We start from the raw sequence: 26,918 nt of genomic DNA on the forward strand, positions 1-26,918 counted from the left end.
GTTCATCGAACATACAGCTCAACTCAGACACCAAGTGCAACTTCACGGAATATGAAAAAAGTTAGAAGAAAGAAACCTTGTTAAAACCAGGGGCTACGAGAACTGGCGGTAGAGGACTGCAGTTCTGTGCAGTGTTCTTTTGGCCACAGATGGTAGAATCTTGAAAGAACTCAGATTTTCTGAATCTGTTCTAGGTTTTGTCCCTGTCTTCTTGTCCCTTTTCTTGTTGTTTTCCTCTCTATGTTTTGTACTCAGCTGACTTTTCATGCTGTCTCTAAAGGAATTCAAATTTTTTTTCCAAGCACTAAGCTCACGTAGCTGATTGCTCCTTCCTTTGTTTCCAAAAAGGCGACGGCAAAAGTAAATAACCCAGTCCTTCTTTTCACTGTAGACAAGCCATGATCTGCTTATCTGTTCTCCATTTTTCATTTGGATGAAATAATAGCTGCATGAATCATGACAGCAGACAAGATATAGGAGAGCAGGAGGCGGGGTTACCAATCTACTTGCTCTGGAGAGCAGAGTTCGTTGCTTTTAGATGTTGTCGCCAAAGTCTCCAGTAGCAGAAAAAATGTCGCTAGATTTGGCACTTTTAAAAATAAAAGTGCTAGAGACGTCTGAAAAGTCACTAAATATAGTGACAACAGCACTAAGTTGGCAACACTGCTCTTCATATCGTTTGTTTTCAAATGGTTTGCTGAAACACACTTAATATTCTAAGCATTCTGATGACATTTTAGCAAAAGGATTTTTTTATCAAAAACATAAATATTGTGCACAGATAAGGAATAGTTGTATTAACCATACATGCAAACAGTGTTTTATGGGGCCCCCAGGAACTTGGGGCCCTAGGGCAACTGCCTAGTATTGCCTAATGCTAAATACCTCCCCTGAGTATATTACAGGACAAGATGTAACAGACAGGTATACATTTTTGTGTACATTTTCTGAGTATTATTAGCTCCAAAGTCACTGAGGAGATCTTTTAATGAAGCAATTTGTATCAAGACTAATGAACTCTTTGACTCTTTGGGAATAGTTTGTGGGAAGCCCCAGTTCACTTCCAACATGGACCAGCAACATCATGCAAAGCAAAATCCATTCATATCAGAAAGAATGAATCTGATGTTGAAGAACCGGACTTTAATTCGAAATATCACCTTGGGATTAATAATAACAGAGAATGAAAGACATCTTCTGGTCTTCTATCTGTATTGATGTCTCAAATGTTTCCTGGAAGAATGCTTAAATATTCCTATAAATTAACAGCAGAGCTTGTAGACTGTCTTCTCAGAAAAGTCAAAGATGATGTAGTAATAAAAGGGGGAGCAAACAGTCCAGACTCCGACCAGGCAATGCTGGGCTTCAGCCCCAAAGACCCCCAAGGCCATACAGAGTAGTTTATGTTCCTAACAGAACCCTTTGTTGTGAGACTGTAGGTGCCATGGTGCTTCTAAAAATCATTTCATTTATCAGCCTCCTCTACAGGAACCTGATCAACACTCTGTCTACTTCTGAAACTAGGCTCAACATCTTTCTTCATGATGGCTTTGGTTATTACGAGCTGTGTCTGGGGTTCTGCTACTTTGGGCTCAGACTGAAGAAATGTACTTTTAGCATGGTTTTACTGCTCTACAGTAACACTTCTCTCTCTCCTGTTTATGTCTAGTGACTTTATTGAATGAAGACCTACAGACTAGAATAGAATAAAAAATCCCTTATTGTTCCAAAATGGGGAAATTCTGGCGTTACAGCAGCAAAAACATTATAGAAAAAATAGTCACACAAATGTGGACCTTAGAAAAGTCTATAAAATAGTGAAGAGGAGTTAAAAGATAAATAAAATACTTCACTGTAAAGTGTTTTAACAATATAAATACTGTTCACGTGGAGAATAAATAACCAATATCCAGCTATGGATATTTTTATAGTGATGGATATTTGAAAATAGCAGCAACATCAGAGATGTGCAAAAAGACAGCAGCAGGTTATTTCACTGACTAAAGTAGAAACTGTGCAAAATCAGCATGAAGACATTTTCACCGAATTTTGGTTTGTAAACACTGTTGATCCAGTTCTCGCATTTGGAGGTCAGTGAATATTCGGTTTTGCTCAGTTCTAAAATGGATACATTTCCAGATGGCTTCAATTTTTTTTTTAGTTTCAAAATTTTTTTCAGGGTCTTTATGTTGCAGGAACGTCAGTCTTATCCTGAACTTAATGGCATCTTAGCCTAATAATATCAGAATTTAACAATTTGACTCTCAGCAGGGATCTTCCAGATCCACATTTTTTTTTTTACCATTAAAGACTGAAATCTGAACATTGCAGAATTTGCTATCTGTGATGGAATCATTATATCGGTAATTAAGTTTGGGTCTGTCTATGCTGATTATACTTTTTAAATGTTCCTAATATTAAAAATGCCGTCTCTTTTTATGTAAACAGACTGGACTGAACAGAACAAATGTTTTGACTGTAACCATCATGGCATACCTCTCTGCTGTTGCCTGCAGTCTGCAGACAGTCGGTCCATGTCTGTTACGATGATCTTGTGTGTGAGACCAGGAGAGCAGGGCCGGTCTGGACTACAGGATAGCGCAGCGGCTATCATATGAGAGGGACACGGGGAGGGACACGGCGAAGGATGTGGGGAAGGATGAGGTGATGGCAATGGAGACGCTGCTTTAGAAGAAGAGGCAGACCTTGAAAAAACAGAAGACTTTTCATAGGAGCTAGATCTAGAAGAGAGTTTGACCGCCACCTCTGGTTTGACAGATATGGCGGAGTCCCGATGGTGCAGGAAGCCTGGACAGGTGTGGTGTCCTGAACTGGGTCGGTTGTAGTGGACAGCATGCTGAGCAAAGTGTGGATGGGTGTATTGCTCAGAGTCAGAGAGGTGAGGGTTGCTTAGGCAGGTATGATGGAGTGCGTTGAGAGATGTGTGATGTTTGGTAGCAGCACAGGTATGCTGGGCAGATGCTGACAGGGGCTGTTGGCAGGTGGGGAGGGATTTAAGTGACTTATGAAGGCTTTCTTGAAACGGGCGAGCGGAGCCAGGAAGGGGGACACTGGAACTGGGCTGCAGCAGCCTGGCGGAAGGCTTCTGGCTGAGGTCTTTCTCCCTGGTTACAATGCCCTGGGCCCGGATAGGTGCAGCTCTGAAGGATGGAGGAGAAGACTTCATTTCATCCTGTCAGTGAGAAAGGCAAATATTACAAACTGAAGAGTGCAATTTCCCCATTTGATTATCCTGTTTTCATACTGTTACAGTAGAAATGCTTTTGGTTTAGTGTTAAGGATATCAGGGTCAAGGTTGGGTGGAGGTTGGTTAAGAATCCAAATGCAGAGATGAGGGAGGCAGAGATGAGTTCTTGCTGAATTAATGGAGATGCAAAAAGGCAACAGAAACAAAATCCAAGAACAAAATACTGTCAGGAATCCAGTTTGCGTGGTTTGTTTTTGTGTTTCCTTTCCTCCTCCACCAGGTGGTGCCCCGTCCTCATTGGGTCTCCCTGCACACCTGCAGCTCATTGCCTCATTACCTGTGGAGTGTTCTTAAGCTGCTGACTGCCACTACCTCGACGCCAGAGTGTCTGCCAATACAGGGTACTTTAGCCATGCTTAGTTTAGCAGAGTCTAACCAGAGTTTTTGGATTCTCTAGTCAGGCTGAGTCTTTCTGAGTCAAACTGAGTTTTTTTGTCAACCTGAGTCTTAACTTTGTTTTTTGTCTTTGCCTCTCAGCAGGAAGTGCAAACTGGATTTGTTCGGTCCTTCTCTCTCTGGAAGGTTCAACTGAGCTTCTAACTGAGCTGGGGTCCCAAACAGGAAATTTGGACCCACTTTCCGCAAGAGGTCGTTTGAGCTTCACACCAAGCAAAGGTTTCATCAGCACTGCAGCCCATTCAAGTACCGCAGGAAATCAGAGTGGCAGTCAGCTTCTCCGTTCACTCCAAACAGGAAGTTTGGATCAACTTTCCCTAAGAGGTCATTTAAGCTTCACACCAAGCAAAGATTTCTTCAGCACTACAGCCCATTCAAGTACTGCAGGAAATATGAGTGGCAGAAAGCTTCTCCATTCACCAGGGAACAACCTCAGTCTGAGTAACCCAGTCCACCCATCACAAAACAAGACAATCTCTGGTACAATCCTCACAGTCTGGATTCCATAGAGAACACCTTTCCCTGGAGAAGTGAGTCTGCAACCTTTTCCTCCTATGCAAACCAAAGATTCAAATTTCCCACTGAGCCTTAACTAACCGCTGTGTCTTCCCCTCACCTTTCAGTCCCTGCTGAGCAGTGCTCAGAGCAGCACTGGATTCATCACATCATTACTAAATAATCCTGTTTAAACTTTTCCTTGGTCTCTCTGTTTGGTCTTCTGCATCTTGGGGTCAGACCTTAGATAAAAATCATGACAAATACAGGAAACCAAAAGCCAGGAGACACATGAGGAGCAAAGCGACGAGGAACCAGCACTGAGAAACTGCACAAGAGGAGTAGAAATGGGAGACTGAACAAAGTCTGGGCTAATAAGCTGACAAGGAGCAGGTGTGGATGGAAGCAAATAGAGGCTAGTGGAAAGGAGACTGGCACAATGTGGCAACAGAGAACAACACCAGAAAACAACTACAAAGACACAAAATTACAGTGAAACTAAAAACTTAAAAAGACATTTCAACAAAGGGCAGAAAACTTGACAATCAGATGGCCAGACCAAAGGAAATAAAATAAATAAATCTTATCTTTTTGATTTGGTGAAATGCATTTTCATATTTATGAATCTGAATCTTCTCTTTGTTGAAGAGACTAAATAAAAATAAGCGGGTAGTCAGTCAGATTTTAAAATATATCCTTGTGCTGTAATCTGCTAAGCAGTATCATCTGTGCCGCTGTGTCGTGTTTGATCCTGCCGCCCACTTGGCTTGCAGCGGTGCACATTCTTCATTACCGCAGATGGACCATGGCAACAGCGGCAGGGGAGAAAATAACCCGTCCGGTACTGCGCTCTGAACTCTGACAAATTGATCTTTCAGCTGTGCTTGTGAAGAAATGCGTCTTTTGCAGGTGCATAGCTGAGAGTCTGCGCTTCACGCTCCACACTGAAGGTTCGCTCTCAACAGTATGGCGTTTCCTGCTCTCGCTACTTAATAAACTATATTTGGCTGATCATTCTCTGCCAATCGTACCAAAAAGAATCCCTAAATTATATCCAAAGAAAATATTTTGTTTCTGGATAAAGAGCCAGGAGAAAAGATACATAGATCTTTGAATATTTCTTTCTCATTGTTCTCGTTTCTATCTATTTAAATATGATGTAAATGTTGCCTTGCATTGTTATAAAAATATTTTTAATGTTTCCTTTGAATATATCAACATTTTTGGTAGCATATTCATTCAATGATGAGGAACTGCAATGCAGCATTATATACCCAGTAATTGTGGTATCTAGGCAACAGCTGTCAGTCTGGTACATCAACTCAACTCAACTTTATTGTCAAATCTGCTACATGGTAAACATACAACACAGATAAAATTGCAGTCCTCTCAACCCCACAGTGCATAATAAAATATAATGAACCATAGCATAAAAAAAATTGAAATAAAAACCTAAGATATAAAAATAAATATAGGTATCTGCTCGGATAACTAAAAATCTAACAACGAACTAGTTTAAATACTAAAAAAGATTACAAATGTGCAGATGGGAAGTGTAACGGTAAATTTTTACCAAGTAAAATTACAGTGGTCCGTTTACATTGACTAGTGCAAATAGTCAATGTAAACGACGTAACTGTAACATGTACAGCAATTATTATTACTGCACAGTACAGTGGCTATAGTGCAAATAATGCAAATGGTAGCATTAGCTGTGTAGCAGCCATGATGTCTGCAGTGCAAACCGTGGTGCAAATGATGCATATGGCAGAGTAAACTCAGTAGCAGTTCAGATGTATGCAGTGCAAACAGTAGTGCGAATGGTGCAAATAGTGCTTAGAGTAGCAGTAAATAATCTGGTTGTTATTAGAAATTGTAAAGGTTAACTTTTTTTGCAACATAAAACAAACTAAATCCTTTTTAAGTTTTAGTCGACTAAAAATGACTAAAACTATTTCATATCGTTATGACTAAATGCGACTAAAGCTAATAATAGTTTTCGTCCTGAAGACTAAGACCAAGACTAAATCTAAGATAGCTGTAATATATAAGTACTGTTATCTCATTTTTATTAAAGGGGCTTTCTAAATACACTTGAGGTCTTTAAAATCCCCAAAATTAACTGACAAAAAACTGGGAAGAAAGGCTGAAGGCTGCGTTTATGGGAGATCTTAAAGACTCTAAGAAGGGATGTGATTAACGAGTCCTCTGTGGTCACCATGGAAATCCTCCACTAGTATGAAGGAAGACATGATGTGATTTTTCAAGTCAAAGTTTAAGAACCATTCTGTTTGGGAGACAAAAGAGCAGAGAATTGTGGGTTTCTGCTGCATCAAAGCATGTGGGCATGTTCACATTTCCAAATCTGACTTCTCACCTCCTCTAAAACATCATGACGTAATAACTTCAACATACAAGGTCAAACATCTACACATACGGTTAGTTCTAAATCACACATGCATCATATGATTTGCTTCCAACCAGATTTAAAGGCACTTTTGAAACCTACTATCAGCCTCTTTGGATTAAATTAGAATTTGACTCACCTGTGCCGCCTAGAATATCTAAACAGCCACGTCCCCCCGATACATCTGCTTTAAATTCCATGTCTATTCCTGTGTATATTTGCAGTTATCTCATGCTCTTCTTTTTGGTAGGATCTAATGGCTCCCTGTGAGATGTTTGAAACTTTGGATAATAATTCATAACCTAACCTTGGTTTACACATCTCTCCAACTTTCTCTAAGACCTCTTTGCTATGGACCCCGTGGTCATGATGCTGCTTTTTCACTACGGTCCTTTAGCTGAATAAAAGTACGTGACACCCAACAGATTTCACATGTATGGTGTTTTGAAAACTATAAATGTCACGAATGATGTTTGGTTTATTGTTTTTTGGTTGGCTGGTGGATTGTCTCTCCCTGCTCTGCTAATAAGAGTAACCAGATGCACCTGATTCTATCCCAATCACCCTTAATCCTCAAAGCTTTTTCTCTGCCTATCTATAAGTGCTTTCAGTTATTCCCTGCCAGAATGTCTCCTCTTTGTCCATACGGTGATCTCTCCATTTTCTATGTGCATTGCCAGCTTTCCTTCATCCCTGTGCTCAACATCCCTTCATTGGTCCTTAGCTCTAGGGTCAATGTAACCTGACTCCGCCAGATGGATTTGCTCCGCATATCCATCTGGAAACCTTCTGTTGAAGTAAATTTGGGAGGGGGCGAAAATACTGGTTAGCTGATTGGCCTATGTTGGTGATAGACGGGCCAAATAAACCAATCAGATCAACGAAGCATATGACGTACTAACAGAGCGACGATGAAGAGGAGCCAATTGATAGATCAAACTTTTGCCGAGACCAGTCGGGAGAAGAGCAAAAACATCTTTTCCTCTGAGAAAAGCCTCCACAGCAGTGCTTTGCTCTTCTTTCAGTGAAGAAATACTCTGTAATTCCGATAAAGCTTGCTCGATAGCCACGCTAACGCTAGTTTAATCGGCTGAAGCCGCCATGTTCTTTAGACTGAACTGTCGCGCTTCTCGTTGAGTCACACCTCAACCCGCCTCAAAGCCAACGCTGATTGGACGTTCGTTTGGTGAACGGCTCCAAATTTTCTTTAACAGAGAGTCTCCAGACTGATCTGTGAGTGAAACCTTGAAAGCTCGCGAGATCAGGATGGTCTCATGAGGCTAGGGTCAGTGTGCCCCATCTGTGTTCCTGAGATCCTGTGTTTGGTTTTCCCTCAATGGATTATCATGCACTTCTAACTCTGTTCACATTCCGGACTGTTTCTCCCTGTCTCCAGTTTGTCCTCCCATCATCTGGTTTGCTTAAGGTCTTCCTCTACATAGTTATTGCCTCTCCTCCGAGTTCTGCTCTCAGCCAGTTTAGCCAGTCACCAGTGGGTCCTGTCTTCACCTGCCTCCTCAAGCCTGCTACCGGTAAGTTCTGCCTGTCACCAAGTGTTTCAGTTGTCACCTACCAACTAAAGCTTGCTATCAGTCTCCTGCATTCATAAACATTCATTACAAACTCTTTCAAGAACCTTTTTTAAATGAACTCTGCATTTAGCTGAATCCAAAAGTCTTAGGTCTTCTAATCTCAATTTATTCCTTTCCAACACTTAATAAATATGCATTACTTTGTATTAATTTATTACATAATGCATCAACAGAAAACATATTCAGCTCTGATCTTTTGGTAACCTGCAAAGCAAAGCTAAAAAAAAGTGGGTTGAACAACCTCGTCTGAGCTTCAACCTGCTATTTTAATGCAGGTTTTATTTCTGAACGTTTTGGGCCAATAATATGGACACATTCAGAATTAGATGTAGTTCTTCTGGCATTATAGAGAAGAATATATATGTCCCATACCAGGGAAATGTTTCGGAAGGCGTTTGTGTTCTTCTCTTGGTTTTTCTCCACACAGCTGCTGCTGGAAGCCTCAGCCTGAAAGAAAGAACATGGATGAGTGGCATGTGGAAATGTGAAAAGAAGGCGTCTGCTTTTATTCAGACTCTTATAAGGGCAGCTGGGGCAGCCTGAGACTGCAGGAATGAGTCCTCCAGCAAACTGCTAAATATTGGAAAGCTAGGTCTAACTGGTCTAATGCCAGCAGTAACAGGTTTCAAAATGGGCTTCAGGGCCTGAACATGCTTCACACCAGGGAAGCCCAGGTGGTGTTTTAAACCGAGGAAGAATGTACCATTATCTACTTGCTGAAAAAACAATCTGCACCATTAAGGTTGATCCTTTTGTCATTTTGTCCATTTTTTTTATTTTTGCTGAGTGCAAAGTTTCAAATAGAAACCAGAATATAATATAGGGCAGAACTTAGTTTACTCAGAGCGTTCATCAGGCCCTGCTGCCAAAGAGGGTCTATCAACCAGACTGATGAGGCAGAATGAGGTCCTTGTGGATTGATGTGAACTAAAAGTGATCATCAATACAAAATACTGTAATAAGTGACGTGACCCAGAAAGCTGCACTCTGTCAACGGCTAAGACCAAGAAGCTAACAGTAAAGGAAAATGGAAATCATGGAGACAAAGTTCTTTTTGTTATTATAGAAACCACCAATGAATATCTGGATCTGATTTTGGCTTCAGTTTCCACTGTCACTTCTTACTTGTTAATGTAAAACATGATATCATGTCCTTTAATGGAACATTAAAGGTACAGAGGATGACGTTTTATTTCCGAGTGGATCATCTAAATAAGTGGTCCTAAGTGTCAATCATTCTGGTGATATGTTTACGTAAGGCCGTCCTACGTGCTCGCCCCGTTAGCTATCTTTTTCTGCGCATGCTCACTTTCAAGCGTATATCTGTGGTGAGCTCCGGTTTCAGACAGTTATTGAAGCTCACCTTTCTCACCCCGGTTCTTTGAAAATGGCTAGCAGATTGTCTTTAAGAGAAAAAGTGTCCAAGAAGTGTGTGAAAAGAGAAGAAAGGCCTCAGAAGAGGCAGAGCAGGGGGAACTATCCTCCCAAAGCATTATGGAATTTCCTGTCACAGCGGCCCACTGTCGCCATAGGCTGTCACTACCCGACAGTGACAACTAATAACAAAGATGGTGCAGGCTCCGCATGGTGGAGGAGGAGTTACGTGACCAATGGGGAGTAACAGGCAGTGATCATCTTAAGTCCACTATATAGTCCCCACTCTATATAGTGATTGAGGGATCAAAGGGGTAGGGCGGACGTTCGGGCAGAACTATGACAGCAGCAACTTTTAAACAAAGTGTGCATGAGGAAAAATGGGCTCGTGCATGCTCTTGCACGGTTAAATAGGCGTGCAATAAAGCAATAGATACAAGGTTGTGCATGTGCATTTTTTTGTGGAGAGGGTGGGTCTTTTCAAAAAATTGCAAAAATCCTCCCCTAAACCGATATTTTTACATTTTCTTTTTTAAAGTAATTTCAATAAAGAGAAGATTAATCTTTTCATAACATGAGGACCCAAATTTGGGTCCTCAGCACCCGCCCCAAGATGGTTTTTAGACCTGTAACATATTCTCTGGGGTCTTGCCTTTATTTTGATACCAAAACAATTAAAATGAACTCTGTAGTTCTTGAGATATATTCAATTCATTTTGGGCATGTTATTTTCAAGCATATTTCTCGAAAGGAGGCCTAGTGTCCAAGAGGTTAAACAAAAATCACATTCTACAAGTTTTGCTTATCACCTTTGACATAGAAAAAAATGAATTTTAAATTTCACTTTTTGTATTTTCAAACCAAAATCAAGCAGCTGCTGTATCATTTGTTCATTCAGGCTTTTTCAAATTGAAACAATGAAAAAATAAAAAACTGTTGTGTCAAAAAACAGAAAGCTGTTCCTTATTTCACATTGATATAGTCATTTAAATATTAAAACAAGGGATAATCTTTGTTTTTGCTCTGATCACAGCACAAACAGGACAGGTTATCCCTCATCCAGATATCAAAATTTTTTTTTTTTTTTCCCTTTTTGCAGGGCAGCTGCAGCACCATTCTGAACCTCTGGAGCGTCTCTGCTCTACGCTTTTGCCCTCCAGTGTTCAAAATGATTCTCCTTTTTGATAAATTACACTTTACCTATAGTTGGTTGCTTATTTTTTTACAGTTTTTCACTACAATTGTTGCTCTGATTTCTTAATTATTATATATATATTTCTGCTAAACCTTTAAAGCTGCTATTGAATCTTCTTTAGTAGAGCACTATAGTGATTCCTTTTTATTTTACTTGCAGATTGTGTCTCATAAAACGTGTTTTACCTCACAGCACTAAAACATTAAAAAAAAGGAAGAGAACTTACTGCTGGACGGTTGGTTTGTCCTGCATCATGCAGGGCAGGACCTGTATGGTCACAGTGGCCTGGTGGATGTAGCACTCTGTGGCCTCCTTGCCAGGCTTGATGAGCCTCTCTTTGACGGTGCAACACTAGGTTGTCGTACACCTCCAGATCCTGAGGAGCTACTAAACTCCTGACTTCAGACAGCATGGACAGCTGTGGATAAAAATAGAAAGTGAGAACAGAAAATCAAATAAGGGCATGTTGATAGAAAGCATGGTGAACAACTACAGTCATGTACAAACTCCTGTACCTTTGCATGGGTGTTGAAGAGCTCAGACAGAGCCATGGTCAGTGGTTCCACATGAATGTGTCCTTGCTGATACTCCAGCAGATAGTAGGCCATGGTCTGCCTCTCCTGTTCTGTCAATAGCATGTAGGCCTGTTGCTCCAGAGACACCTGAGCACCAGGTGGGCTAACCCCTCTGTACCCTGCAGGCTGATAAAAAAGATTGTTTTGGCATAAAATATAATACAAACTAAGACCCAAAGAAGAAAAAAATTATACTGAGAGTTTGGAAAGCAGATTTAGGCATTTATTTACAAAGGGTTTTGATATAAAAGTGGCAAATTTGAGCTAATTTACAAACTGGTTGTTTGGATAATTGCCTGTCTATTGAGCATGGTAGCAGGTGGACTCTATTTAGAGAGATTGCTTTTATAGATTTACGGAACATGGTTGAAATTTCTAAAAGGAGGATATGCAGATGTAATTATTCACCAACAGCAATATGAATGATCAAACCTGAGAGAAGTTGAAAATGCCTATATTCAACTATTATGGGCTTCACTGGGTTTGCAGTGTTATGGATTCAGGGGTTGGAAATGGATGGATGGATGGATGGATGGATGGATGGATGGATGGATGGATGGATGGATGGATGGATGGATGGATGGATGGATGGATGGATGATGGATAAATGGTAGGGGTGTAAATAACATGGGCGTAGGTTTGCATAGGGACCATAGGGACATGTCCCTACCAACATTTTGAACCGACCTAATTGTCCCTACCAATAATTGGATGTGAGCAACATGTTTATAATTTAGAGCAGTAGTTGTTCCAGCAGTGGCTTCTTTTCCTCTCGCAGCTCCTCTGCCTGGTCTCTCCTGTCTCTTTCACCTAGCAGCGCGTGGAACTGTGCTGCGCTGTTTAACTCCACTCTCATTGGTTGTTCTGCCTTAGGTTCCGCCTTCTCTCTCTCTGATTGGCTGTTTTCTAGTCCGAGTGTGCTTGGAGCACAAAATTGAAAATGTATTCACACTAGAATGCCGCGGTTACTACAGTTAATATTAGGCTACAAAACTAGTCCCGATAAAAAAAATTAATATCATGTACACTAAAAACAAAAACCTTTTTTTTATTTTATAAAACGAAATATTCTGAGTCAGCCAGGAGTTCTGAAGACTGCTGGAAAAATGGATAAATAAAGGCTGTAAGCCATAAACATTTCTGATTCTTAGCCACAGCCGACTGAAAAAGAAAATGTGAGGGTTTCCTTCACATTTCAGCTATAATTATTATATAAGTTCAGCTATAATTATTAGCGGGTGTTATTTCTCTTATAGAGGATAACAACAAGAAATGGGGCCTAAACATCTGCTGTTTATCGTTTAAAAGCATAATTAGGGTTCCACATAATAATAGTTCTATTTTATTGACTATTTCTACTTCTAGAAATAGGATAAAGACAAGAACAAACAGAGGCAGAATGTTAACATTGATTTTATCTTAAATAGATTTCCACACAGTCTATAAGTAAATTACTATAAACATTAATGTCTGGTAAAAATGCTTGAACCTGGCTGTTTATTTTGGATATTATTAAATTACAGATAAGATAGTGTTATATTGTCATTTATAATTGTTAATAGTGATTTTATATTTTAATACACTTAGGCTCATGCTCAGTGTTGTGTTTGTAGATGATGCCACTAAAACAGAAAATAGACATAAGGAGCTATTTAAACAGTCAGACAATAGCAATATAGGACGATGATAAAAGGTTGTGTTACATTTAATCCTTTACTATAAAAAACGCACTTATACATTATATGATTATAGGAAACACAGATATGCAGTAATAAAGATCCAGGGCAGCTTGTAGGTGAAGCAGCTGCCCTTCAGTGCTTCAGGTGATGTCTAAATAAACCAGGTGATACTAAAATATTTCCTCATCAGGAGTTCTGGATGGGGAATACTGACAGACAAAAATATTTTTTTAAATCTTATATATATATATATATATATAAAATCTTATATATATATATATTGTATTTTTACAATTTTGGTATAATTACTGATCTAAGTGGGTTGCTCAGTCGGAGAAAGGCACATTTTACATTTATATTATGTTTTAGAGTCTCTATTCTCCAGTTAATGATGAATCACTTACTAAATTAGTTGACGATTATTGAAATAATCAATTAATACGATTCATTTGTTCAGCTCCAGATAAAATACATGAAATGGGCTACACAGAGTAACTAAAGCCCAGATGTTCAACTTTTATAGTGAAGTTAATATTTTATTGAATGTATTATTTTGCTTAATACAGAGAGAGCATAGTAGGTAAAAAGAGTGGGGTTTAACTCTGCACAATTCTATATCTTTAAAAGAAAATACTGTATTTACCTTATCTCTTAGTCGTTCAAATGAAACCATTTTCAAAGTGGAAAACAGTCCTAATTCCACATTCTTCAGAGCCGCTGATACTTCAAACATTGATAAACAGCATCTAGTGAGTGAAGTGCTTATACAATTTTATTAATGTAGCAAAATGATGCTTTTCTCTTTAAACAATGAATTCCTCTCATCAGTACTGATGCTCATGTCAAACATAAAAAAGGGCATGCGTATTTCATAGCACCAATGACACCCAACCAATAGTGTCCCTACCAAAGTTCAAATCAAACCTACGCCCTTGGTAAATAATAATCGTTTTGTATCGATGCATCGATCCGACAGCCGACAATCTGATGCATCAACACGTCCGCATGAGTATTCATGTGCTCTTTTATCCATTTGCTCCTGTACATTATTTCTGACTCCAATGCTTTGGTGGCGCTAACCTATTTTGCCCTCCTACCTCGCTACCACTACCATCTTTGTTGCACACCTGTTGTTGCAAACAGTAGGCAAGACAGACATGGCGGAGGAAAAAGCTGACTTACACATCCCTTGCGGGTTCAAGTTATTTATGTGGAAGTATTTTGGGGTGTATTCTTGAGTATCGAAAATAATCGAACCGTCAGGAAGTTGATACTTAACCGAATCGCCATGATGGGTGTGATTTACACCACTAATGGATGGATGGGTGGATGGATGGATGGATGGATGGATGGATGGATGGATGGATGGATGGATGGATGGATGGATGGATGGATGTTGGATGGCAAACTGCTGTTTTGCTGCAGTAAAACCTGACATTTCAAATGTCATAATAACCTCACAAAGGCCTTTTATTCTGACATTTATAATGTCAGAATAAAAGGCCATTAAAGAGAAAGCCTGTTTCTCCACTCAAGGTTAATGAATGCATATTGGAAGGCAGGGATGTTTAGTGCTGCCTGAGAATGAGGAACAACAGACAGAGCAATAAGAGGAATGAAAAGCATCTTGACTTTCCAGACTAATCAACCTAAATTCTATAAGAGTTTGGAAATTAATTTTCCTACGTATCTGGCACTGTAGCGTCACAGGACTGGCTTAATGTGTGCTGGTGTGAACATTTTATAGAGGTTTAAGCTGTTTGCTTTAACCTCAAACAACAATTAAATACTGCAGTCCTTGATAACATGAAAGTCATGCAGATTAAAAATAAAAACAAACCATCAGCCCCTTCAGCAGAGAACTGTGTTGTTATGGAGAGCAGCTAATGCTGACTCCTCAGAGCATTGGGAAACTGGAGACATGACCCATTTTACCCTATTAAAAGAGAATCATCTATCTCCACCTGAGTCCAGACCAATGTCAGCAGATGTTTTCTTCCTTTCTGTTTTTTTATATCCTCTCCGCAGATGTTTGCAAAAGCACATTCACACTTTGATTAAAAAAATGAATAAAAGTTTCTTGAATTAAGTGTATTTACACTTAATTTTTGTAGGTAAATATGATGATTTGGCAATGGAATGAGTATTTTTAACTCTAAAGATAATCTATATGTCTTGAAATAAGAAAATGCTATTGTTGTTTTCTTATTTTAAATGTAAGTTGTATGTGTTCCACTAACAAAGTATCTCATTTAGCTGCTCAATTCAAGAAAAATGCACTTATTTTAAGAAAAACGACTTAAGATTTAAATTTTTGCAGTTTGAAGTCAACACTGCACAGAGAGCTCAGTTAGAAAGGAACTTTCTCACCTTCCCAAATACAGGTGTAGCTCTGGCAGAAGATGGTCTGCAAGAGGAAGAAACGTCACATGAAATTATAGCTATAGTGCTAGTAGAACAACACTGTCAACAGCTTTAAAGATGGAGTATAATCAGGCTTGAAGCTGAAACATAACTTGCATTATTCTCAACTTAGGTAACATTAGAAATGTAAAACAATCTGTATCTCCATATTTGGGCAGAAACTGAGGCAGAGAGGGATTTGGGACCAGCAGGTGTGGTGGTTTGGAGCTCTAGAGGCATCTGGTGGAACATTTGGGTAAACATCTTTTTCAGCTGGCTTTATCCGAACTTTCTATGTAAGTAAAGATTTAATTGAACAGTTCCTAACTGCAAGGTCCATAGAATAGAAGAGAATAGAATAAAAGGATTCTTTCAAAACTGAAAAAAAAAGATTTCCTAGAAATTCTATATAGTAATAAAGCTATACATTCATGAAAAGATGTAAATTTAGTATGTTTGTGATACAGTATATCAAACTATGCTTAAGATTTGATGGTTTGGAAGAACAGCAGCAGAGTATGCTGGTGAAGATCAGTCATCCAGGTCATAGTCATTCTAAAAAATCTTAAAAAATAATTCACTGGACTTTCTTTCCAAGTTTGAAGATCTTTTTCTTCCCATCCAGGAAGCTTTTTCAATTCAAAACATCACAAAGCCTGTAATACCCAATAACTGTCTATATCTCTGAAGGGGGGGGTCGTTAGGGGTATAGTTGGCCTGACTAAAAAGGCGAGGTCTTCTGTTCCCCAGTATGGGTGTGGGGGTTGTCATGATAGCGGGAAAGAATCAACTCTATTGCTGAATTGTAGGTTTTTGAAAGCTGAAATCTGAGTCCACCCCCTCTGTTTAATGTTGTTTTTTTTTTCTTTCTTATAGCAGCACAGCAAACATCTGATTGGTTTGTTAGGAGCAATGATGGCTGTCAGTCTGAGAGCTGCTGAAGGAAGCATCCAATTTATCTCTTGTGTGTCTCCTGCGCAGCAGTCTTTCACTGAAGGAGGTCTTCAGCATTAACAGCATCACACATGGAGGGGGGATTCATTGTACAACAGAGAAGGTATTTTAGCGAGAGTCTTCTGTTGGCTGCCACCTGCATCAGTTGAGAAGCCATCAAGAAAGAGATGACCTTCCTCAGATTATAGTAGCTTTTTTTTTTTTAAGCTGTGGATAAGAAGCTGCTCCAACAAACTACATGTATATTATAAGTGGTCCTCAGTAGTGCCTCCTACACTCTCGCCAGTTTTATATTAAAAATAAATATCTCATATTTTTTTTCTTGCACCATTTTTTATTTTATCTGTAAATGAACAGTTTTTCTTCTTATCTTCATCACTTTTTTTTCTGGACATGCAAATTTTTTATGACCTAGTATTTTTATTTTATTTTATTTTATAATTGTATGTGAACCTGGATACTTTATTGCCTTCCTGTTTTTCCACTGAAACACTTGAATCTTCCCTACCTGATAGAGTATTCTATTCTATTCTATTCTATTCTATTCTATTATACTATATTATATAATATAATGGACAAAATAAAAAAGATGAAGAAACAGGAACCTCGTCCTTAAGAAGACTAGAAATAGAAACAACAAACACTAAAGTATTTTGTCATAATGCCAAGGTGCATGATTAGATCCGTCGAGGTGAGATTTCTGTTCCACTAGAGAAGCACGGTGATGACGCCATTATGCTGAAGGTCAGTTCAGCTATCAGAACTGGTGCAATACACAGCGTGGCTGGAATAATGAACAGTTCCAACACTGTATTTGTCTCTAGATGCTGCTCAAGTGGAGCAACTGTAGATTATCATGGACAGGGATGTCACCATTAATTAATACCGCCACCTATTAAAGGAAAATAAAGTTTGCTGGTAATAGAACAGCCTCCAAAGGTCAGCAAAGTTCTGTATCTGTGCATCATGTGGGCCTGGGTCAGAGTTTGGGGACTGATGATTCCTGTGGACAATCAAGTCAATCTAAATTTATTTTTTCCCACTTTATTTATTTGCAGATTTGATGTTTTGAACCAATATTATTAGGGTACAGTATTTGGACTATTTGGCATCAGTGAAACCAACCAAATCTATTGGATCTGACCCAGTTTGTAATGGTTTAGAAGAAGGAACCAATGAGCACATTTCAGGAATCATTCAGAATTGTTTTTGTTGTTGTGAATTTGCTTTTAGCCACTTCCAGTCTTAATCCAATCTAATTTAGATGCATACTTCACACATAGTGATTAAAATAAAAGCACTTAATTCTCTAAGTTTAGCCAAAATATGCTCCTTGTTTGTGTTTGATATAACGTCAGTTTAGTGGACTCGCCTTGTAGTGTGGCCACTGGCAGCATTGCCTGAATGAACCCCAGCACCAACGCTGGGATTTGAGGCAGAGTTTATGGCAGCCGTTGCATTGGTCTCAGCTATGATCTGACCGCAGCTCCATCTGCTCCCGTCTACAACGATGCGTGCATGAGGCAGACGGCCCACATCCCGCACTTTCAGCAGCAGCTGGTGCCCCGACTTGAGGATGTTCACTGCCTCATCATGGGAGATGGTGACAAAGCTCTGACCGTTCACCTCCAGGATTTGGTCTCCCACCTGCAACAAGCAATAGACTATCTTCATCATCATTGTGTTAAAGTATGCAGACACAGAAATTAGGTTCACAATGAAACATTCAGTTTAAAGAACTAAATCCAATGAGGTCTGATCATGGTTGCCCAAATGGTCCAGGCAACGTTCTCCACCAAAACTTTTACAATAAACAAATCCTACTACCAGCCTTTAAAATTTTCTTTATCCTTCAGGTCATCTTCAATGTTCTTCAGGTCTAAAATGTTCAGATATAGTTAACAAAATATCAATGCAGCCAAACCTCTGCTTTTCTTTCTATCTGAAATAAGTTGATTTGCTCGACTTCTTTGATGCCACAGCAGATCTACACCAAGCTGCAAACTCCATACAGAGAAGAGAGGTTTTAAGGAAGCCTGGGATTTGTTGAAAACATACCTTTGTCACAGTTAAAGTCAAAAGCTTTTTTAAAAGTCCTCCTTCAGAGGAGCAATAATGCTGCCCACTGAAGGAACCCCTCTGGAGTTGAATAAATATCAAAGTCTGAGAGCTGGTAACTGGGAATGAATTTCTCAGTGCATTGCCAGCAGAACAAGACATTACTATGAATAATAATCAGCTCTTAAATGTCTGTTAGCCTGTATATGTCAACCTGATGATATGGCAGAGCAGACTCAAGCTTTGAACCATCAACCAATAGAGTGCTTAGAATAAAGATGAAAAACCACTTTGGAAAATACAGAAAATGTATTATTGAAAGAAAAAATAATCCCTGGATTTAAACTTAATAGGCACAATTAAATAATACTATTGAGTGCATTAGACATGTGATTGTATTTTTTAGGTATATTCTGTAAGTTGTTTTTTTTGCATGAATACTGAAGGTGATGTTAAATTTGAAGTTCCATCTGCATCGTTAGGGAATGTTTTATATCAGTCCTGGAGTACAGTGACATTTCATACAGCTGTGCCTCCACAGGGTTAGGGCTCATAAACCAACACTCATGGGATTGTAGCAGTCCAGATGGAAACACACACACACACACACACACATGCACGATATGTCACACTATCCCTGTGAGGAAACTTTCCAGTCTTCCATTGATTTCTATGACCTAACCCAAATCCTATCCATTCCCAACACATACCAAACCTTAAACCTAACCTAAACTCAATGCACAGAGCAGTCCTAAACCTAAACCTGTCATGATCTGGCCTGTTTGCTCTCCCTTAATTAGTAATTCCTCTCACCTGCTGTTTTCCCTCCCTGCCTCAATCATAATTTATTCCTCTCACCTGTTTCCTCTGGTTTATATTCAGTTCAGCCTGAGCATTCAGTGCCAGAGCATTTCTTGTCTTTCTGTCAGTTTTTCTGTTCAGTTTTATTTTATTTGGTTCATGTCCTGGATCCTAGCTGCCAGTGGAAAGAGGGTTTTAGTGTTTGTCTCGTCTCCTGATCGTCCACTGTTCCTCCCCCACAGAGTCCTCCTGGTTTTGGCTCATTATGTGGGGAGGTTCAGTTTTTATCCAGTAAGCCTGGCTCCAGGGAGGAGACCATTTTAGTCCTGCTTCAAGTTCCGGTTCCGACGTCCTGTCTCGGCTACCCTCTTCCACTGAGCCTGCCTGTCTGCACCTGATACTCTCTGCTCCTGTGCGTGACCACCTGGTCATGCTTCTGGTCCCAGTCAGACTCTGAACCCTCCTGGGAGCCTGTGGATGCCTGGAAGTCTGGATCCTGCCACCTGTCTCTGTTCCTGCCTGATCTGGATCCTGCCTGTTCTGTCTGTTCCTGTCTGTTCTGGATCCCTGACCAGGATCAGCCTCCAGCATGACCTCTGGGACTGCAGCACTGGGGACATTCGTGCTCTGGACTGTTAAACCAAGTAAGTGACCAACACAGATAATCTTCTATCAGTTGATCGTGGTCACTTACCTGTGTTTCTCCCCTAGGGTGTTTGAGATTGGGCGGTGCCCCGCCCCCCCCGCCTGCAGTGTCCGCGAGCCACAGCTCTGCTGTTGTTTTGTTTTATTTAATAAACATTTGAACTATCCTACTGACTGTCTCTCCTTGAATACTGGGTCCATCTGTCCTCGGTTCATGACAAAACCCCATTCCAAGAGCAGATAAATATATATATATATACTTTCCATTGACTTCCATTCAATCGCAGCGATAGCTATAGCCTTACCCCGGCCCTTATCCTAAACCTAACCTATATAGGTACATACTTAACCATTGCAAAATTTCAATTTGTGCCTTAGTCCCAAACTTAACACTCAGTCCTCATGATGTAGCATTTTAACAGCCATCTTTGATTATGTTTTTTTTTTCAATAATAAAAGAACAATAAAGCAAATAAGAGTTTTGTAAAGGGAAAGCGATTAACTGGCTATGAAATAGATATGAAACAGAAAAACAATGTTTTTCAAACAATATGAAAAAATAAAAGATTCTTTATTATAGCATATTCCAGAAAGAAAATTAATAATACAGATATAAGGGAGTGACATGTGGGCAGTCAGTGTTGAGATTATGTTATGTAAGAAGCTCCTTCAATTTAGAGATGCTTTTAACTGAGCTATATAAAGCCTTTGTTTCAGCACATAATGAACAAGTTAGAGGAACATTTGGCCTTTTCAGAAATCGCTTTTCTTTAGGAACGCTGTCATTAAATCAGTGGCTCTGAGCCATCATCTCACCTCTCAGTCTGTTTGAAGCATGCTGAACACCTGTCCAAATTACAGCTCATCAGCCAGTAAGCGTCATCCCTGCAGTAAAAGTCTCCCCCCAATGCAAAGAAGGCCCTTAAGAAATGTTGCTCTTATTCATTGACTTTTGATTAATCACTGCATTAGATTGCGAGTAACAGAACGGTGTTACCAGTATTTGAGAAGTAATAAGTTAGATTACTTTTCCAATAAAAAGTAACTAGATTACTATATCCATTTCTTTGTACCAATACATACCTAACTCTAAGTTACTTTAACTCAATTCGCAACCTATTCCTTGACCTAACCATCAGTCGAAGGGAAGAACCTTTCCTCATTACACATATTTATATGTCCCCACAATGTAGCATATTCCTGGGGAATTGGACACTCAGTGGCAACCGGCCAATAGAGGGCCGCCCCACTCACCCAATGACCTTAACCCTGTAATGCCAAATGTATCATATTTGATACATACGGTTTCTGAAATGTTTTGCGTCTGACAACTTTTGCATAATTTTAATGGTAAAAACTTTGCTCAAAATCCTATTGTACACAATCAGATATACCTCATAACAGAGGGCAGAAGACTACACAAAAAATAATCTTGACTTATCGCATAGTAATAAATTATTAATATAAAAAATGTATTTCTGTTTTTTCTTTTTACATATTTTGTTAAAAGGCCAAATAAGGACTTCAAACCAAAAAAAAAGTAATTTTCTGTTTTGTTTTATTCTTGGATCGGGCTTTAAAGGGTTAAGACATAAAAAACAAATAAAAATTAAATTATAAAATTTTAATATTTCAAAATATATAAATATTTTTTTTTAAAGATAAATCTTTAATCTTTAATGATGAGTAAAGCTGTTTCATTGGTTGTCGGATGGGTGAGATATTTGCGCCCTGCAGCGGAAAAATCTTTGCCCATAGAATCTGATTAAAAGTTGACCATGCAAAGTAGCTCCTCTTTAATGCTACTGATAGGACCATCCTGGGGCGCAGCACTCCTGCGCCCAGAGCTGAAAGCAACTTTATTTGCACACCACGTCCTGCCCAAGCGCTGGCGTCACAGTCATCTGTTATAAAGTGCGGCTGATTGACAGGTTTATAGAATTATTTAGCAACAAGGCTTGACTTACTGCATGCAGTGAGGCTAATGCTTTATTCTGCTTTCCCTGCCTCCTTTTTCAAATGTCAGGATCTGACCCATCATGGATTAAAATAGGTAGGACAGATTTAAAGCACTTTTCAGAATATTTTACAATGTTATTTTGTTGTTGTTGGAATTAATGTAAATATACTGGTGTGATACCTACATATTAGGGGTGGAACGGTTCACAAAATCCACGGTTCGGTTCGATTCACGGTTTCGTGGTCACGGTTTTCGGTTCGGTTCGGTATATGTTGATTGTTACACCGAAATCCCATAAAAATTTATGAAATTAATGAAAAAATCCCCCAAAAAATAATTTTGTAATTATAATTATTTTAAATGATCCGCGGAAACCCTGGATCATTTCCGTATGTTTTTCTGCTTTGAATTTAATCATCTCGCGCATGCTCTCTACCATCTCCAAGGGACTCAGAAGGGAGCGGACAGGAGCCACAGTGGAGGCTGTATGCAGCCGGTCTGGAGCGCAGCGGGGGTTGCTGACGGAGTATGAGGGATTTCGGGGTTAGCATGACATGTTGGTCATGTTGCTGTTAGCATAAACAAAACGTGTTGCACAATGCTTGCACACTGTTGCACTTTTATCCACAACTTTCTTTCCGCCGTCATCGTAGGTCACTCTAAATGCAAAGTGGTCCCATACAGCAGACCTATAAAGTGCTGCTGGCGCGTCTTCCAACTCCTGTTCTTTCCCACTCGCCATTCCGACACAATTCTCCACAACAACTGATTTTTTTCCCCTGCTACACCCGGCTAAGCTGCTTCGCTTCTTCTTCTTCTTCTTGTTTACTACTGGTGGTTGGCTTTGGTCGCAGTACCGCCACCTTCTGCTCTGGAGTGTAAACGCTTTGCCTATGAGAAAAAGGAGCAGCGCATGAACCGAGCGAAACACATGCGAACCGAACCGAGACAGTCGAACCGAACGGTTCGGACGGTTTTCATAAACCGTCCCATCCCTACTACATATACGTTTGATTGGTTTATTTTAAACCTCCTGGAGAAAACTCCACCAGCCGCCACTGCTTACACTGTCTCCACAAGGTAGCAAATGGCCACACGCACATTGTCTGTGCACTGCAAAGAAGCGATTTACTGTTTTGTTGCTTTTCATCAAAATAACAAATCTGTGCTCAATAAAAAACATAAAGAGATCATCAACCTACTAAGTTACACCATGTTATTGGAAAAAGGCCACCTCCAGACAGCTGGACTTTTACATGCTAAGTTCTTCACTCACTGTGAAAGTGCTTTAAACAATGCAGTCCCTGATTACAGTTTTTCATCTTTGTAATTACAGTCTGTCATCAGCTTCTTTTTGTGAGGTCAGAAAAGAACCTCTAATTGAATGGATTTGGAGGAGATTTATATCCCTTCCTAATGGATATGGCTGAGTGTTTCACTCTATTAAAGTAATGAATGACCAACCCCAGCTTTCACTATGTTACATGAGTATAAATAAGAACTAGACATTTCAGTTTGGTCTATGCATATAGAGCTGTGATGATGGATCAGTTAATTTCCCAGAAATTCTGAGTCTAGTGATATTTACCAATAGCAAATGTCAAAATAAAAAAGTATTTGAGGTCACAGTGTGACTCTTATCAATTGTCAAACAATCTTCTCTTCAACTTTTTCCCCCAATAAAACCCAGAAATGTCACCATGTTTTCCTCACAGAATATCAACTGTAGTTGTTCAGTTTTCTAAGTGCTCCAGTTAGTCTGAAATATCCCAAGTACTAGCTGACATGCTGTTTCTTTTTTCCCTCCATGTAGGACACAGTGTGATATCATGATGAAAGAAATATTGTTTACAGGTAGTACGGCTGCTTCTGTTTCTCTTGCCTTAGGCGGGACAGAAAATAGCACAGTGAGAGTGGCCTGCTTGTTGAGGCAGAAGTTGACCTGAGAGCACACAGTATATCATTTAACCCGGGTTAGCATTCATGTTATCTGTTTTAGTATGACTGTCAGACAAGTTCCAGATGTTAAGCTCCACCAGGGTAAGTAACTTCATGTTAATGAGTGTAAGAAAGTTTGCAGATGTTATCAGTGACATCAGGCAGAGACAGAAATCTTCTTTTATTACATCCAAAACACCAGCTGCTGCCTTACAGCAAGACAGTCCTGGGTTCTAATCCCAGCAGAGTTGGACCCTTGGGGTTTGGGTGTATTCCCCATGAATGCATAGTTCACTGTCTGCCTAGAGGCTACAATAAAGCAAATTGGCGTTTAGAAAAACTAAACCATCGTTTTTTGATGTGTGCCTCTGTGCTGGACCTGTGCCACCTGATCGGACCTTCTCCCTCTTTCAACCTCTGCTGTTTTGGTTAAATAAGGAAAGCCAACTTTATTCTAAATGTACTTAAAGGGGAATGCCTTTTTTTTTTACATTGGTCCTTTGATTTTACGTTATTACATCATTTTCTACTCACCCATATAAGTTTTGTGTCATTTGGAGCCATTCTGAAGATATTCCGTTAGGTTATATCCAAGTAACGTCTTCCTATGGGCAACGACTTCAAGGCACAAACTAAACTGTTCATCATTTATTCTTTATGGTATGCCAGGATTCATATGTGAGTGTATGACGTCATCCGCGCATGCGAACTGGAGTCGTTAGAGGCAGCCCGGGCGACAGGCGGCTACGCTCTACCCCTTCTATTCATTCTAGCTAATCTGAATCGTTCAGTTCCATTTGGAGAGCGAGATCATCTGTGGTAGCAGCACTAGACATCTTCCAGGCATGTGAGTAAAACTAGCAGCAGTTCAGCGGACAGGATGAATGAATGGTAGCCGGCGCACGGATGACGTCATTCACACTCCGCTTTGTTTAAAAAAAATATAAATATATAAAATATAACCGCGGATGTCTGAGGAAAGTGATTCGCCTACATGTTATGAATGCTGGCGTACCATAAATGATAAATTATGAACAGTTTAGTTTGTGACTTCAAGTTGTTGCCCATAGGAAGACGTTACTTGGATATAACCTAATGGAATATCTTCAGAACGGCTCCAAATGACACAAAACTCATATAGGTGAGTAGAACATGATACAATAACGTAAAATCAAGGGACCAATGTAAAAAAACCGACGTTCCCCTTTAAAAATGAAACTTGCCTTCTTTATCTAACCCAACCCTTAGTAATACCACAGAGATCAATCTGCTCTAATCGCCAGGCCACCTTCCCCAAAATGAAGTAACTTGCCACAACCTATCAGGTTGAATGGAATTTGGTTTTACAACTTTCCTGGCTGAATGGGTTACAGCTGCATGACTCTCTGAGCTGGGATGAACAAATGCATGCACAGGGAAGATGTGAACACTCTGTATAGAAATACTGTGGACTGGGGTTCAAGCAAGGACCTTACCTTGCAGGTTTACAGTTCTAAACAGAACTGATATCGGAACAGATATCCTCTTAGACAAATCTACCAATGTAAGATGTTTCTCTGAGATACACTAAGACTTTAGTAAAAGTTACTGTTTTGCATCAGATTACTGCAAATCTCTACGACCCTTCAAAAAAATTACATTTCCTTTGTATTTGATCTCTAAAAATATGTTATATATTGGGTATAAAATGAGTAAACTGTACCTTGAGTTCACCAGCATGTGCAGCAGATCCAGGGTCCACTCCTGTGATGTAGATTCCCAGTCCGTACTCAGCCCCTCCTCGTATCATCAGACCCAGAGAACGACCATCGTCCATGTTAAGGTTGACCTGAGGTGAAGATATCAGCCTTCTCAGTGCTGTCCATAGATTAACCAGCTAACTAATAATCAGTGTGAGGCAGTTTTTGATGTGGGACAATTTTAGAGTTTATTTCTCCCATGAACAGGGAATGATTAGTTTTGACAAAAATGTTAAATTGAACAAGTTAAAGGACCAAATAATAAATTATAAACATTGCTGTATTTCTCAATATTTCCCTTTCAGTGCTATTTTAAATCACAAGAAGTCTACTAGGGCAGCTACAGAGGGAAGTATAGCATCATCCCTCTGAAATATTAACTATCAAGTTATTCATTCAGGCTAAGCAGTAATGGCTAAAAGGGGAGCCAAAAGTGTGATTATCTTCATAAAATATTTTATCTCAGACACAAAATGAACTTTAAGAGGGTGCATATGTAGCCATGTAAAGCTAAAATATATAATTCATTCATTAAGATATGGCTGAACTGTTAAAGTACTCCAATGTTATTTATGAAGCCAGCCCTTCAGCCAACTCTTAGCTGAGGAAGCTATGAAGCTCATCGTCCTCATGTTCAGACTGCACGCGGTTGACTTAGTGATTTCTGTGAGAATCTGTCCAGATTTTGTTGTCCTCCATTACCCTAACAGTCCCAGGGTGCAGACCAGGAAGCAGAGTCTCTATGGATACCCACTCATTACTCCATCCAGACATGACCAAAATCAAAATAATCAAAAAAAGAAAATCAGGATTATCTAATTAAGATTAAAATGACTTCAATTAAGAGAAATGTGAAAACATTTAAATGTGGTTTATTTAATATAAGATTTATCTCTTTCAAATGGTTATTTAATGACTTAATCTGTGATAAGCAAATTAATCTATACTGTCTTAAAGAAACCTGGCTGCAAAAAGAGGCCTATGTTAGCATATATGAGGCAACTCCCTTAATTCTATCTACCCAGCAATGTTTGGTGAGGAGTAGCAACAACCTAGAAATGCTATTGTCTTGAATGCTATGTTAAACTTGATTGGTTTTGTTCAAAATGTTCACTGTCCCATGCATTCTGATCTTCATACTTTGGACCTTTTGCCGACATATGGCATTGACTGTGAAGAAATAACTATATTTCCTCACAACCATGTCCTATCTGACCACTTTTCAGTTCACAACCACTTTAACAGAGTTATCCTCCCCAAAAGAAGTTTTCACTTCAGCTGATTATTGTCAGAAAATACATTAAGAGTTTCAAAGAATCCATTCCAATTGTTATCACCTCTGTATCACTGAACAATAATGCTGAGGGAAACCATTTGATCTATTCTCTTTCACAAATTAATGATTTTCTTGATGGAGTCACCAGCTTTCTGCATAGACA

At 39.5% G+C, this 26,918-nt stretch overlaps 1 protein-coding gene across 1 annotated transcript in view; it reads right to left on the minus strand.

Moving 5' to 3' along the window:
* LOC119789282 (whirlin-like) overlaps positions 1-26,918 on the minus strand; it is a 74,328-nt gene that overhangs the window by 7,249 nt on the left and 40,161 nt on the right. Inside the window, exons 3-9 of the mRNA XM_038294104.1 lie at positions 25,443-25,568; positions 17,711-17,985; positions 15,352-15,388; positions 11,243-11,428; positions 10,954-11,145; positions 8,531-8,605; positions 2,497-3,193 (exon numbers count right to left, since the gene is read on the minus strand). Of these exons, the coding sequence (XP_038150032.1) occupies positions 2,497-3,193; positions 8,531-8,605; positions 10,954-11,145; positions 11,243-11,428; positions 15,352-15,388; positions 17,711-17,985; positions 25,443-25,568 (1,588 nt within the window). The remainder of the gene's footprint in view (positions 1-2,496; positions 3,194-8,530; positions 8,606-10,953; positions 11,146-11,242; positions 11,429-15,351; positions 15,389-17,710; positions 17,986-25,442; positions 25,569-26,918) is intronic.

This window comes from Cyprinodon tularosa, unplaced genomic scaffold (assembly GCF_016077235.1).
Source record: "Cyprinodon tularosa strain WSP-4 unplaced genomic scaffold, ASM1607723v1 ctg334, whole genome shotgun sequence".
Taxonomy (NCBI): Eukaryota; Metazoa; Chordata; class Actinopteri; order Cyprinodontiformes; family Cyprinodontidae; genus Cyprinodon; species Cyprinodon tularosa.